The 15,429-nt window shown below is 40.3% G+C and overlaps 1 protein-coding gene across 3 annotated transcripts; it reads left to right on the forward strand.

Moving 5' to 3' along the window:
* Positions 1 to 391: 391 nt before the first annotated feature.
* On the forward strand, positions 392 to 12,534 carry ccnf (cyclin F). Of its 3 annotated transcripts, XR_006092428.1 has the most exons (18): positions 393 to 748; positions 1,564 to 1,718; positions 1,883 to 1,989; positions 2,094 to 2,161; positions 2,393 to 2,589; positions 2,975 to 3,028; positions 3,429 to 3,533; positions 3,773 to 3,850; positions 4,589 to 4,743; positions 5,635 to 5,799; positions 5,921 to 6,044; positions 6,175 to 6,355; positions 6,530 to 6,617; positions 9,445 to 9,544; positions 10,293 to 10,426; positions 11,114 to 11,289; positions 11,615 to 12,208; positions 12,297 to 12,534. XR_006092428.1 is itself a non-coding variant. In XM_042394049.1 (17 exons), the coding sequence occupies exons 1-17, from the start codon at positions 736 to 738 to the stop codon at positions 12,058 to 12,060; spliced, it is 2,343 nt and encodes a 780-aa protein (XP_042249983.1). In that variant the 5' UTR covers positions 392 to 735; the 3' UTR covers positions 12,061 to 12,534. The 3 variants fall into 3 exon arrangements, 2 of the variants coding, with proteins under 2 accessions (XP_042249983.1, XP_042249982.1); XM_042394049.1 differs by having other exon boundaries at positions 392 to 748; positions 1,567 to 1,718; positions 11,615 to 12,534; XM_042394048.1 differs by having other exon boundaries at positions 11,615 to 12,534.
* Positions 12,535 to 15,429: the final 2,895 nt, after the last annotated feature.

The raw sequence follows: 15,429 nt of genomic DNA on the forward strand, positions 1-15,429 counted from the left end.
TTTGCTATAACTCTTTGTGCTCTGGACAATCAAAAGACAGACCATTTATCACTGTGAATGTGGCACAATATATTTTTTAAGGGACTATTCACTTGCACTGCCAATAAAAAAATCTACTCTGGCCCTAACTGTGCGCCTGTCCCTTTAAACGGGGTACCTTTAAACGGCATTCTCTGTCCAACTACATGTCCCACAATCCACAGCAAATAGGTGGGTCTGTGGACGGTCGTCGTAATCAGGTCAACCAATCACATACGTTCATTGGCGAGCGCGTACTTCGAAATGGCATTACGCTGTCCAATGATCATTCGATATTTTACAGTTTATAAAATCCGACCAATCAGTGCTTCCATTCTTCACGCTAACCAATCAAGAAACTACTAGGTCGTAGAGGGGCGTACCCGTGCTCGACCAGTCAGATTGAATATGGAGTTTAAACTCTGAGCGCGGGCGGTCCTAGAGTAGCTTTGGGGCGGGCCCAGCAATTGAGGACGCGTGCTTGAATTTGAATTCAGGCAAGAGCTGACAACTTCTTAAGATATTAGTTAACTACTGCAGCATAACAGAGACAGCGAGCTGTATTGTGACACGAATATATAATTTCCTGGTGAATTCGACTCTACGTTTGTGAGTGTGTAGTATTTAGCGAGTATCACTGCAACATTTAAATCGCTACTCCGTGCTGTAACGTTAGCTACAGGCATCACTGTCCGAGGAGAGATCACTGCACTTGCAATGAAAGCGGGCGGTAAGTAACTTTATCCAACTTAAACTAGCTCCTACTACCAGAAATATGCGAATGACTGTTACGGAAAGACGACTGTTTTAGAACCAGTGTTAAATTGTTGCAATTTGACAGAGATAGCACTGGTAACTAGCTCCTAGCCAGCACCAACGTTAGGTAACGTTAACGTTAGCCATGGGTTCCTCTTGGAGTTTGAAATAGACTAATGCTGGCAGTAACTATGTAAAATGCGTGTCCTTCTGAATCTTAACGATTTTGTGGTGTTTGAGAACTAATATATGTTAATATATATGAAAATGGGCGTAACGTAATGCTACTTACATTTAAACCACAGGAGGGAAATTTGGGCGCTCACTTGGTTTGACTTAGCAGCCTCAGTTCACCTTCGTTAGAAAGCTGCTAACGTTAATGCTTTATTATATGATGTTGTATTCTCACTTTAATACCTTTTTAGAGGTTATTATCTTTCCATGAATTTAAAAATTCAGACCAGGTATTTGACCAGACCTCCCGGAGATGCCTTACGTTATTTACGTTAGGCATTTTGAATGGGGAGCTATATCCTTCGTCTTAGTGTGCCTGGCTACCAGTGAACATACTAAGCGACCACAGGCCTGCTTTAAATGAACTGCAAATATTTGTGTAACATTAATGTGAGAATGAGTTTGTTAGCCCTGCACTTAGATGTGAAATGCTTCTGGGTGATTTTGTTGTGTGTGTTTACCTACATGCTATGTCTTTAGCTGAATATGAGAATTAAACTCAAGGATGGGGGAAATGAATGAATTGTGTGAGTTTAAATCCCTTTTTTCTTTCAGTAGTCCACTGCCGTTGCTCAAAATGCTACTCGGTTCCGGCACGGAAGCGGGTCCGTAAGCGAACTCCAACTGTCACCTTGCTGTCTCTCCCTGAGGAGGTCCTCCTTTGTGTGCTCCAGTGCCTCTCTGCTGAGGATCTGCTGTCTGTCAGAGCGGTGAGTAAACATACTGTACTCACTGTAGCACTCCTACACAACATCTAGCATGTATGTGCCTTGTCATCCCAGATTTGTTCTGGCTCAGCGTCTTGTAACCACCTGATTTGATGGGTCAGATGTTTCTTTTGTTGAGTGACTTAATGGCTTGACCTCTGTTACAGGTTCACTCCCAGCTGCGGGACATTGTTGACAACCATTCCAGTGTTTGGGCCAGGGTCAGTTTCAGAGACACGTGGCCATCCCCCAACAGCTTATGGTTATTTGAAAGGTGCAGTGTCTTTTGTCAAATTAAAAAAAACAAAACAAAAAAACAATGTGTTTTTGTTTTTCCATCTGTATGGATTTTTATCTGAATTCTCTCTCTTCCTTCAGAGCTGCAGAAAAGGGAAATTTTGAAGCAGCTGTGAAATTAGGGATTGCTTATTTGTACAATGAAGGACGTAAGTAAAACACTTCACAACTCCCTAACTCAAACATTTTGTAGGCATTGCACTTATGTTTTTCCTCCTTTTCATATGCTGGTTGGTCCTGTGTTAGTACATGTAACCTTTATCCTACATGACCCTGATTTTAAATAAAGGTCAAGTGAAATTTAAGGGGAAAAAATACTTTTTTGATGGATGCTCTTAGTGATTGCAGCTCATCACTTGTGCCTTGTCTCTCTCCATCAGCATTGTTGAGCGATGAGGGGCGAGCGGATGTATGTGGTCGGAAGGCCTCCCACTTCTTCAGCCTGGCCGAGAGCCTGCGCTCTCCTTTGGCAGATCCCTTTATCTGGGTGTTCATCCGTCCACCATGGTCGCCCACTGGCAGCTGCTGCAAGGCCGTGGTGTTTGACCGTCTCAAGGCTGAGTGTGACGACAACATGGTAGGTTTTGCTACAGTTTAGGGGACAAGACAGTGTTGTTCATTTTCACCCAACCTTGATGGAAAATTAACCTGCATTCATTTTTAGCAAGAACTTGTGACTACAATTAATAAGCACAGAAAATAGTCTTGATTTCTCCTTTTCTGTTTTTATTAATGCAAGTTTCAGGGCAGTGGCGGTATTTCCACCAATCACAAATAATAGTCTAAAAAAGGTTGAGTTTCTGTTATTGCTCAATGGACAGACTATTGCTTTGAAATATTGAAAAATTACTATTGCTTTAAATTCACAGAGAAATATACATTACATTCATGTATACATGATCGTTTCATAGAAATTGAAAAGGTTTAGTGCTGAATTCACACTTCTTTTTTTTTCTTTACAGGAGAAGAAGGGGCCCTTGTTGCACTGTTTGGCCAGAGTTTTGCAGCTGTTTGAAGTGAGTGTGAAAGTGAGACTGAATCTGACTGGCTCTGTCTCTCTCTGGGTGTGGTTAACACAGTTTCTAGTCTCTAATAAAAATGTAGAGCTTAGTGCTACTGTCATAGGGGGCTGTTTGACTACTCATCAACTGCACAGATGGGATAATTTTGTTTTTTTCCCCCTTTCCATATAACACAGTTGTTGCCTCAGAGTCCCTGTTGGTTCTTCTCACTCACAGCCCTGGTTTGCTGTATTATTAAACAGTGTGACAAATTATTTCATGCAGCTTAATTAGAACTCTGGTTTGCAGGCTCATGACACACAGGCTTTATGTGCAGAGCAGACTATAATGTTTGACTGCGTGAACAAAGTCTAGATTTTCTATTCACATCTGGAACCATGTCACCTTTTTCCAGGAGGATGAAAGACGTTCAGACGCCATATCGATGCTGGAAGAGTCTTCGCAGGCTGGCTGTTTACAGAGCTCCTACCTGTTATGGGAGCACAACCGTAAAGCAGCTGTGAGTCTGAATGTCTCATTCAGAATAAGAATCAGTGTTACTCTTGGAAATGTTGACCTTATTGATCTAAGCTATTGTTTAGTTTCTCCATGTCAAACTCAAGTTTATTAAAAACAAAATTAAATCAATAGTTAAAAGGTTTTGTTGCATGTACAAAAATCTTTTGTGGGTATATTCATTGAAAAATATTGCTAAACCCAAGATTAATTTAATTCTTTCCTTATTTTTTTTAATTTTAGATGGCAGATCCAGGCAGGTACCTTCAATGTGTACGAACTCTGAGGGACTATGCTGGCAAAGGATGCTGGGAGGCACAGGTGTGTGATTATAACAGCTTGTCCTCACAGGAGACTACACAGGCCACTTAACAGCTTGCACCATATGCATGTAACCACGCCCAATGCGTAATTTTGCACTTCAGTACGATTTTCTTTTGTTTTACGTGTGTTACTACGGTGACTGTGTGTTGGTTTCTGGGTGTTGCCCAAATGCAGGTGACTGTTTCTGAGTGCGTCTTGTGTAGAACGTGTCTGAAGCTCATGCTGCTCTGCTAACGTGCTGCTTTGGCTACACAGGCTTTGTTGACATTTTGTAAGATGGATTATTGTCTTGTGTCATTATGTTGCAGCAGTTGGTTTAATGTGTTCTTCTTTGTCAGTCTGCAGCTTTATTCTCCCACGGTTGTTCACTTTAATAATACAAAAGACTGTAAATTGTTTGTCACTTTTCATCTGTCAAGTTTTTGTTCGTTTCTTTTTCATTTCCCACTCCTCTATTTGTCCAGCATTGAAAGTTGTCAGTGTCAGGAGGACTTGACGGTTGTTGACATACTGTTGATTTTTCATCGCCATTCACAGCTTAATCAAAGCTGTACCACTGAATCACAAAAATGACTCATCCAAAACACAGGCTCTTACTAAAATCCTGCTAAGTAATTACAGCAGAAATCTGTTGCAGTACTCAACCTCATTGTCATCTTTTTAGTGGGACCAAGTTCAACAAGCTGTCAAGCCACTCTGAAATATTATTGAACACCTGGTCTTTTCTTTATCCAGCTCTCTCTGGCCAAAGTGTGCAGCAGTGGGAATCCACTGGGTTTGGAGGCAAAGGCCTGCTCTGACTTAGTGGCCCAGCTTTTCAGTTCTTCTAACCTGGCATCGCGTCGCTGTGCTCAGAGCATCCTCAGACGAGGCATCAAGGACACCATGAGGTAGGCGGGAATAGAAAATCCTCCAAGCTATTACTGGCAGGATTACAGTCTGTTGGTGAATATTTTTCTAGAAAATTGAATGATCCTATTGGTGTTATTGTGATGACTCACTGAGTTTTGATCATTTTAGCTCTCTTTAATGACATTACTAAAGAGAAGATGAAAGAGAACATTAGCACAAGTGTGCCAGTAAGGCTGGGCGTTATAGCTGAAAAGTTTATTACAATAAAATGTTTAGTGTCCTTTTTTAATCAACAATTTCCTCACCGCCTGCACTCATTTCTAACTCAACGCTGTTTCTGTTGTTGTGTCCCATGTCGATGGTGCAGCCGAACAACATAACTGTTAAATGATTGGCTGTTTGTGTGTCATTCATAGCAAGGGATATGATAGGTTGTTTATGAGCCAGGGAGGAAACACGCTTGGGGTTTGTTCATGCAACTAAACTTGCATTTCAAACTGCATTTAATGTATTAAAGTGAAATTACTGAACATTCTATTGACCAATTTTCTTACTGCTATTGATGAAGTGTCTATTGTCGGTATGTATCGCTATCGTTTTATTGCCCAGGCCTATGTGTCAGTATAAAGATAATCCTTTCCCAGTAAGACAGGGGACACAACACATAGCCGTTAGGCTGATTTCAAGTCATGATGTGGCCATAGTGGCTGATTTTTCAAGATCAGATAATGTCTGCTAGTTTAGGGTGGTTGCTGTTGACATTTACCCTAGATTATTTTATGCATGAGGGTTACAGACTTAAACCAATTGCCTCTCATTACTGTGCAATTCACATTTAGATTAAAAAATTCTGTATTTTTTCAGACCAGAATATCCCTTTTTTGGCCACATGATCCTCATTTTTTTTCTTCCCCTTTATGGTTCTGTAGGTACATCCTGGTGGACTGGCTTGTGGAGGTGACCACCATGAAGGACTTCTCCAGCCTGACGCTGCATGTTACAGTGGGTTGTGTGGACCGCTACCTGGCTCTGCGCTCTGTCCCTAAGGCTCGCCTACAGTTGTTGGGAATTGCCTGTATGGTAGTTTGTACACGGTAAGAAAGACATTACATGAAAAGAATATTTGTATTTTGTTGTGAATGAACACAAATTGATTTATATTTGTAACTTATATTTGTACTTCCATGACAATGTTTGGTTCTTTTCCTTTTTCAGCTATATCAGTAAAGAAATCCTGACCATACGAGAAGCTGTTTGGCTCACAGACAACACCTACAAGTATGAGGACTTGGTTCGGATGATGGGAGAGGTTGTCTCTGTGCTGGGGGGAAAGATCAGGGTGAGTACATAAACAAATATCTCTCTCATGTAATCTATATTTTTATATGTATAATTTCATGCTGAAGAATCTTTTTGGAAATTCAAGCACTGTGTTTGAACAAATGTTAAGAGAGTCATTTTATGCTCAGAGCCCCACACTGCTGGACTACGGGGAGGTGCTGCTGTCTCTGCACCCTCTAGAGAGGCGGACCACTCACCTGTTCAGCTACATCTGTGAGCTGTCCCTGCTCTACTCTGCTCTCGCCACACCACCTCCTGCCAAACTGGCCTGCGCTGCACTGCTGCTTACACGTGCTCTACATCATTATGGTAATAACACTCACTGACACACACTTAAAACATGCCAGTTTGGAAAGATGTATTGTTTCAGCCTTTTAACACAAACATGTGATGCAAATATTTTTTCAAACGAATACAATTTATGGTTTTAGTTGAGTGTTAAGTTTATGTTCACCTTGAATTATGCTTGCTTGTCTCCTGCAGCTCCTATCTGGCCCAGCCAGTTAGCTGACTACACAGGTTTCTCCAAGCAAGACCTCACCCCCCTCTCTGTGCTGCTCTATGTCAAGTGGTAAGCTTCTCAAAGTGTGTGTTTTGACTGGATTGGTAGCCAAGAAAGTTATTTCTCTCATTCCCCACCTGCACAATCACCCAGTCTGTCAGGTCACGTTCAGATGTAGAGACACTCCTGTACATCCACACACATGCAGAGCAAACCTTTGTTTTTGTAATGGTTTAGTTTAAGTGATGTGATCAGCCATGATGAGCTCACTTCTAATAAAAATTACATTTGTGTTATCACAACCTTGGAAGAGGGAGAGTCAATGTAGACACTGAAAGGCACATTTATTTACCCTAAAAAAAACTTTTTTTTTGTAACCTTAGCAAAGGTAAGTCTCACCTAGTGACTGATGTGTTTAGTTAAAAAATGGATTTTTTTTAGTGATCTTATCTATAAAGAAAGGACCAGTCATTTCGTCCCTTTGACAGGATGCAGCTTGTTTGGCATCTGCCCTTCTGTAGCTACACATTTGATTAGCCTGGGCTGGCAAGTAAAATAGGCTGTGATGGGTGCATTATGTTTCTCAGCACGTTAGGTAAGTGTGTAAGGGCTTGGAACATTATGATGGCTATTTCCATGCTCAATTATGTCTCACAAGATACCATTTGTTACACAGATTTGGTGCAAAATGTAACCATTTAACCATTGACCACTCAAGAAATGATACAAAAACGGTCAAAAATCCCTCCAAAATATCACATTAAGACAACAAGAATTTGAAGAACACCATAAAAAAAATCATGCTTTGATTTGGTGTCAAAACTTTTGACGTTTTGAGATTTCTGTAAAAATTGCATTTTTCAGCGATTGGATAGTGAGCACTTCTGTTCTGGAAATTGCTCAGAAACCCCCTTATTGTCAATATACCTATGAAAGCCATACATCCTCTGAATGCTCTAGGTCTCTAGTTTGTGGGCATAAAGTTTCATGAGGCTGTGATTATTTTAGAGGTTACAATAAGTCATTTTTATACAGTGAGGTCAAGTTTCAAAAAATGGTCTCACTACAATGAAATGGCTGCTATGGGGACTTACATCATCACACATGAATTCAATTGGGCTCATTGAATCCAAAAGAGTCTCAGTTTTCCAGTCATACCCATTTATGCAATTCCAAGACTGTTTAGGGACGCCAGTATGCAGAAATATTCACATACTCACATTTTTAGAATAGGTGGAAATGACATTTATACTGCATGTAAAAAAAACTGCATGGGATTAGCATAAAGTGGGCATGTCTGTAAAGGGGAGACTCATGGGTACCCATAGAATCCATTTTCATTCAGATATCGTGAGGTGAGAGGTCAAGGGACCCCTTTGAAAATGGCAATGCCAGTTTTTCCCTTGCCAAAATTTAGCCTAACTTTGGAGCGTTATTTAGCCCCCTTCCCGACAAGCTAGCATGACATGGTCGGTACCATTGGATGGCTTCAGTTGTCTAGTTTCATATAGTATATTCAGTCTAGCTTTAAAACTGAGCCTTCTACAGCCTCTGAAAGACAGTAATCTCGGCCAAGGGCGCAGACGCCCTCACAGGTCTCTGAGGGTTAATTAGTTTTTCTTTAGATTGGTATTAGACCAAACACACCCCTGCTCTCCACAGGGGTTACTGACTTGTACTGTAATTCTGTTGAAAATTATAGGTCCATTAGCTACATTCTGAGGGTGTATACCTGCTTGGGTACTGAAGGCTGTCATTGTAAAACCCCTGCAGGTCATAAAATGGCTCTATTCACAGTACCGCTAGTTTCCCCCGCAATATCCAGACCATACAATAGCAGATTTCTATTGTTGCCAAGCAAAGTTTCTGTATACCTTCTTGGTATTACAACTGATTTCTTTCCATATGTGGTTTATTTCAATCACAGCAAGAAAAAGAGGGATATGGTGAGCTCGGAGTATTAATCAAAACAACTGAACTGAAGTGTTCTGATTAATAAAATGTGTTATGAGCATGATTTAACAAATATGATTCACTACAGCTGTTTGGTTGACAGCAGTGTTTGGTGACATGGCAAAAATCTGTTGCTTTTGCATTTTAAGTGACAATCTCATGAGTCTGCTTTCAGCTGTTTGACATCAGTGACTATGCGTGTCCTAGTTCCAGTATGACATCAGCACTGTTTAAAAACCTCTGGCATCTGCTTTGGATACAACATGACAAAAGATAAAATTACCAACAGACTTGTTAGAAAAATATTCATTAACATATTTGTTTCATTTATTCCAACTATTGATTTCCCGCACAGCATCCTTTCATTTTTGGATGGGACAAATACACGCCATAGAAAATGCCACTGAAAACGTTACAGTCTACTGAATTTTCTGCTTTATCATACTTTGACTCACACATGCCTGCTACTTCACTGTGCTGTCCTCCATGAGATGTAAGAATATGGAGACTTGTGAGATAACAAGAATTGATTGATAATGTGTCTGGCTGTTTACAGCATGCTCATATGGCCACATTGATTAGATATAAAAAATTTTTATAATGTCTGATGACTAAGAAAATGGATGGCCATTAAGATTTCAAAGCACACATGAAGCCCAGAGAGCTGCAGAGTCATAAAAGACAGCAGGAGGCATTTGGATAGTAGGGGTGTTTGTGTATGTGTGTGTAATCATCGGTGAATCACCAGCTGAGTCATAGAAACGTGCCTCAGGATGAGTCACTTTGATAAGTGAGCATCACATCAACAAACTGTAACTCTTAAATGGGCAAGTGACGGGATTTGTCCCCAAGAGTTGATTTTAGAGATGCAGTCAACAAAGTGGATCAAAGTCAGTAATTTATCTTAACTCGGTTTTTCTCCCCTCTCTTTGTCTCTCCCCAGTTTCAGTCAAGATGTTCCCAAAGATTACAGGCACGTGTCTCTTACTGGTGTTAAGCAACGGTTTGAGGATGAGGCCTACCAGCACATCAGCAAAGAGAAGGTACTTGCAATTTTTTATTGAAGGTATAGGAAAAGTCATCTCTGCCCACAAGTTGAGACTTTACTTGTGGTGGTGCAGCATGTGACGGGCGGGTTCAATAATAAGGTAGCCACAGGTCATAAATAACGAAGTTAGAGTTCTTTGTAGAAAAATACAACTCAGTTGAACTCAGCTCCTCGACCTGGGTTTCCACCAGAGGGACCAGGGTCTTAATTAAGGTCTAGGGAGATTCTTCTACCCCCCAAAAAGTCCCTGCTGGGGGGAGGTTCCTGTTTTTTTTTTCCCAAAAGTACAGGATTTTTGGGGGGCAGGGTTTGCATAGATGGCCCTCACTGATTGGTCAAACACAAACAGCATGGCAGCTTCAACTTGTATACTGCTTGATTCACAAAAAAGAAGTACTCTAGGAAAGGATTCCCACAGATCCTTGAAGTCTTAAATTAGACTTTCAGAATTTAAGGTAGTTTTTTTGACTGTTTCCCCGGCAGTTACATTCTAAAGTGAAAAATAAATAACCATCAAACACTCAATAGATTATTTACTATGGAAACAGTTTCCTTTTCCTCATCTGCATGTCTCCTTTTCATTCATTCATTATATCCAACATTACATCCAGTAAATACAAAGACAACAGGACAAATCTGTGTTGTTTTACATTTGGAAATGATACTATTTATTTAACTTCTTAAAAAACAAAAACATCGGTTTTCTGAATCTGTCACTAATATTATTTCTTGGCATCCACAAGGTAATGGATTTTAAAGAGCTGTGTCAGATCTTGGAGATTCCTGAAGTGGAGCCTCAGATGGAGCCTCCCAGTCCTACCAGCCAACCAGCAGACATCCACACCTTCCTCGCCTCCCCATCCAGCACCAACAAGAGGTAAGACTGTCACCAATACACAATTTCCTCAACACACAACGCATTAGAGCTGCATGATACTAACAAACAAACAAGCTGTGGCAATATGGACAAAAAAATGTAACACTACTTTGGTCCTGAGATGTCACATTATTGATAATGATCAATGTGATTTTTCATTTGTTAATAAGACTTCTCTTAGTGCTGTCATGCAATATTTATTCTAAGGTAGTAATGATTGCTAAGCAGGTAGAGGCGTTCACCGCTCCTTGCGCTCAATATCAACAGTCAAATGACTGGACTGTAATTTAGCCTTAAAGACCAGGAAAAGGCACCAGTTCCCTTATATCACAATATCAACATAAACAAAATCCCAGAGAAAAGAAAGTCTCATATGACTACATCTTTAATATATTCATATACTTAAGTTCCCAGCTTTACAACACATTTATATTGCACAGAAATTATTTGAAATCTTTGAAAATCAGGCAAGAAATCTGGTTATTAGCAGCAACACACTGACAGCAAAATAACCAATGCCCCACCTCTCTTGCTCATTTACCAGTTCGTGTCCTTGCAAAGTCTCCTGTGCTTTGTGACAGACTTGTGAATTGTCTCATCCAGAAGGTGTTAGTCTGCGCCATCTGTGAGATGCCTCAATGACTCACTCTAACCCACTACTTGTACAATCCCTCCCCCTCCCCCTAGGAGACGTGATGACAACATGCAGGCCCACAGAGGCAGCTTTGTGGCCACTCCCACGGCGGAGCTGTCCAATCAGGAGGAGACACTGCTGGGCGACATCCTGGACTGGAGTCTGGACACTTCCTGTTCTGGCTATGAGGGGGACCAAGAGGAGAGTGAGGGGGAGAAAGATGGCGATTGTGAGTATGAGGAACAGAAGGGGAATGGGCTGGGCACATTTAATCCAATTACTAGCAGAGCCCCAAATGTTTAGTCTAAAGCACATATATTATCCAGTCCATACAGCATGAGTGAGTCTTCCAGTTGGACATTATATGACACAGCGGTTGCAACGTCCACATAACTTGCACATACTTACACATACTGTCTCATAATTTGATTCATATGCTGCTGTTATGAACAGATGTGGATGGATGATAGTGGCTGTGCAGAGTGTTATAGGTTCAGTAGTTTGTGTAGATTTTCCAAAATGATTCACTGTTATAAACTCTTCTCTTTCAATAGCTTCAATGATATCCATCAAACTGCACCCACTCACTGATGAAGACAAAAGACTAGAGCACTGCAGAGCCCTCTCCAGCGATGAAGACAGCTTCTGTGAAGTGGAACGAGAGGCGAACAAGGATTGCCAAGACCAGGAACCTCTTTTCTTCTCTGCAGACCTTCACAGTTCAGGATACTCCTCCGTCCAGAGTGTTAGCCCTTCATCTACATGCTCCTCCTCCCTTGTGCCTTGCACACTCAAGACATTTACTTCCTTGGGCGCAGCCTCTGCCAGTTCCCAGCCAGGATTCCGCCTTTTGGTGCCCATGCAGAGGCCTCGGGGTACCTCCAGCAAACAAGTGAAGAGGAAGAACTCAGCGGCTCACAGTGGAGGTGAGGTGGAAAGGGAAGAGGAGGAAGGGGAAGTAGACGAGAATTCTGCCGGTGCGGGGTTTCTGAGCCTTTAGACCGTGGTTGTTCAACTGGCCTCAAGCTGTTTACAGACCACCTGCTCAGTTATTATCCTCCAGCACTTTTCTTTTGTTCTTGATGCTGTTCCTCACTCCTGTCAGTGTGCACTGGTCCGTCAGTTGCCAGAAGATCGAGACTTTGAAGGTAAAGACAAGTAAGGGAAAATAAATAAATATTAATTACCTAGAGACTTGCCTTTCTATTACATTGCATTTCATTTCCGTGTTTACAGGCATGGAGCAAAATACCTCCCATAGACCGAAACAGTACACCCTTTGACTCGCAGTTAGCTCTGAAACCACTGGAACATGACTTGACTTTCCTCAGGACCCTGGTACAATAGTTGCCATTTTTGTTGTTTTACAGCCTTCTACAACAACCTATCTCAGATCACGTTGGATAGTTGTTAAATAAATGAAACCTCATGGACTTGTTCATTGTGGAAAACATTAAACATAACTGTCATGTTATTGTGGTTCTGTTGGTTATCATAGTTTCTAATATGCACTGTCAGTACAAGAATCTATCTTGTATTTGGTGAATGTCATCAATAGATGACAACTGTCATCTAGCTGATGAAAATGTCTGCATCTGAAGCCTAAATATGATTGTATGAATTCTTGTTCAATTTTGTCCTTAGTTCAAGTTCTGTGTGAGTTTGCCAAAGGTACTGTGGTGATGTCATTTTTCAGGGGCATCTACTTAAATAGAAACAGCTGTGAAATGAGTCTTTTGGTAGTCAGCATCTTTGAGTCTTGTACATATACACCAGTTGTGCTATTGATAAATATTTTGATCAATGTTACTTAATGGACCAGTATGTAGAATTTAGTGGCATCTAGTGGTGAAGTTGTACCCCTCCCAAGTATGTAGGAGAACCTATAGTTGCTGTGAAAAATGCGAAAGACCCTCTCTAGAGCCAGTGTTTGGTTTGTCCATTCTGGGCTACTGTAGAAACATGGCGGTGCAACATGTCGGCCTCTGTGGAAGGGGACCCACTCCCTATGTAGATACACAGGGCTCATTTTAAGGTAACAAAAACACAGCAATTATTTTCATGGGATTATACACTAATTTAAACATACTTATGTCTATTATATTAATTTCTGCCAAGTGCACTCCACTAGATGTCACTAAATTCTACACACTGCACCTTTAAAAGACCATCAGGAACACCAGATAGGTGTTAACTGTTGAGATATTGACACACTTTGTTCAACAAGGTGTGCTGATAATGGAGCCAAACAATAATCACCAGCTGGATGAGTACCATGCAAACTTCATGAAACTCTAACATGCTGACAAGTTGTACTTTGCCCATTTTTCCTCCCATCTGAATTAGGTCTAGCACTTTTATCATCACAGAAGGAGCGCAAGTCAATGAAATGTTACCATTTCTGTGCTTGAACAATCAATACTAAAGTATTTTTTTCATAGATTTGCTTTGCCTCCTTAGAGAGAAATGGAAGTTCAGACACTAAAGGAAAACTATTACATGATGGGGTTTTGTAAGTACTGTACGCCGTATTCAGGACACTGAGTACACAATGTCTACATGATTGTCTCTTGACTATAAACACATTTTAAACTGTTACTCCAGACTGGTTATCTCCTGTGTTTTATAAATGTACATAGTACTATATGTATAAATGGAGGACAAAGAACATGCCACTACTTGAAATTGTTTTTTGTTGAAATTGCTTCATTCCAAAAAAGGCAAAGTTTTCTTTGTGAAACATCTGTTTTTCTACAGTACAGTGTTTTTTCAATAGACCTGTGATGTGAATATGTAATTTTGTATTGATTTTAAAATAAAACAAGCCATCATGCAAGCCAGTGTCACTTTTGTGCCTTTTTCCACCACACAGACCCACAGTTTAATTTGTAATAAATATACTCAGAATTAGTGTTCCCAGATTTAGCTAAACTGAGGTTGGTAATAAAGTATAGACGTATGATGGTGTGCTAAATTGTTCTATTCCCTGTCTTTTGTTTGAAAGTTTTGTGTAGGTTTTTGGTTTTTAAAGTTAAATTTGAGATCTCATGAAACTGGGTGGCATTATTAAGCAGAGCCGTGACCAGGATTTTAGAAATGATTTGGTAATGAGTCGAAAGCCCCCAATGTACACCTGCACAAAAAAGATTATGTAATGTCTAAAAATTATTAAAATGGAGCAGCTCTGTCAAGGAAATTCCTCAGAAAATCAACAAATACTAAAAGTCTCACAACTGTCTCTATTTTCTGTATAATTCATACAAGATTACCCACAGAGGTGGGGAGTTTACCAGGCAGCGAAAGGTTTAATCTAAAGACTACTGAGTTACATTACGGGAATTTTAGGATGCAGTGTGTTTGGACTTCGAAGTGTAATAGGGACTAAAGAAAGGATATCTTTCCTCTGCTGCACTGATTTTGACCAGTCATTCACAAATCTGTTTCTTGGAATTCCCCCAGGTTTATAAAAGTGAAATATTAAATCACAGGAGTACCAGTTTAATGTGAAACATAAGCAATGTAAAAAAAAGCTTTAAATTTAACCCATAAGAACCCATGGTGACACAGGGGTCACCAACCCTTTCAATGTTCTGGAAAATTCCTTATACACCTTGATTTTAACTCATGAAGTCCCTAAGTGACATCTACTGAACATCCTGGTGCAGTCATGTGACAATGTGTGAATCCATGACATCACTTCCAAAATGGCAGTGTACCTGGTCAGCAAATGTGATAGAACTAGCTAATTTTAAAAAGCTTGTTTTTTGTTACTAAACATAGGTTTCAACCCATTTAACAATTCTGATGCATTAATAAGATGTCCGGTAGATAAGATGTTCCCTTGAACAAATTGATATAAAACAAGTTAGGGAAATATCGTTATGACATATATGTTACATTACAGATCTTTGACACTGAAGGTAGAAATTTAAAAAAAGTCAGAAATGTGTTCCTTGTAGTCCATTTGGTCTGTTTTATATTCTCCATAATTTTCCTTTAAGGAGAAATGGGTCCGGGCTCTTATGGGTTAAGCCAGAATCCACAGTGTGTCCACACAGTCATTTTGTGCAATAATGCATTTAAAGGTTTATCGGAAACTTATTTCAGGTTTCAGCAGACTGAGTTAGTCATATCAAGTGGATATCTGCCACATTTACAGTCTTTTTAGTATCAAATTCCCTCTTTGTGTTTCCTCGGACAGTGTTTCCCTGTTGAGCTGCAATGGAAAAATAATAACAAAAAGAGGGACTTTGGCACTAAAACAACTGAAAGATATCTACTTGATTTGGCTAATTTGGACGACTGAAGCTTCATATTGGCTTCAGATAAACATTTTTGTGCAGAAGGAGTCTTGTGGATTTTGGCCCCC

Source organism: Thunnus maccoyii, chromosome 18 (genome assembly GCF_910596095.1).
Source record: "Thunnus maccoyii chromosome 18, fThuMac1.1, whole genome shotgun sequence".
NCBI classification, from domain to species: domain Eukaryota; kingdom Metazoa; phylum Chordata; class Actinopteri; order Scombriformes; family Scombridae; genus Thunnus; species Thunnus maccoyii.

Coding starts and splice junctions, on each gene's coding strand:
- ccnf (XM_042394048.1), top strand. Junction 3,851..4,588: donor AAGGATGCTGGGAGGCACAG/GTGTGTGATTAT, acceptor TTCTTTATCCAG/CTCTCTCTGGCCAAAGTGTG. Junction 6,045..6,174: donor TGCTGGGGGGAAAGATCAGG/GTGAGTACATAA, acceptor TTTTATGCTCAG/AGCCCCACACTGCTGGACTA.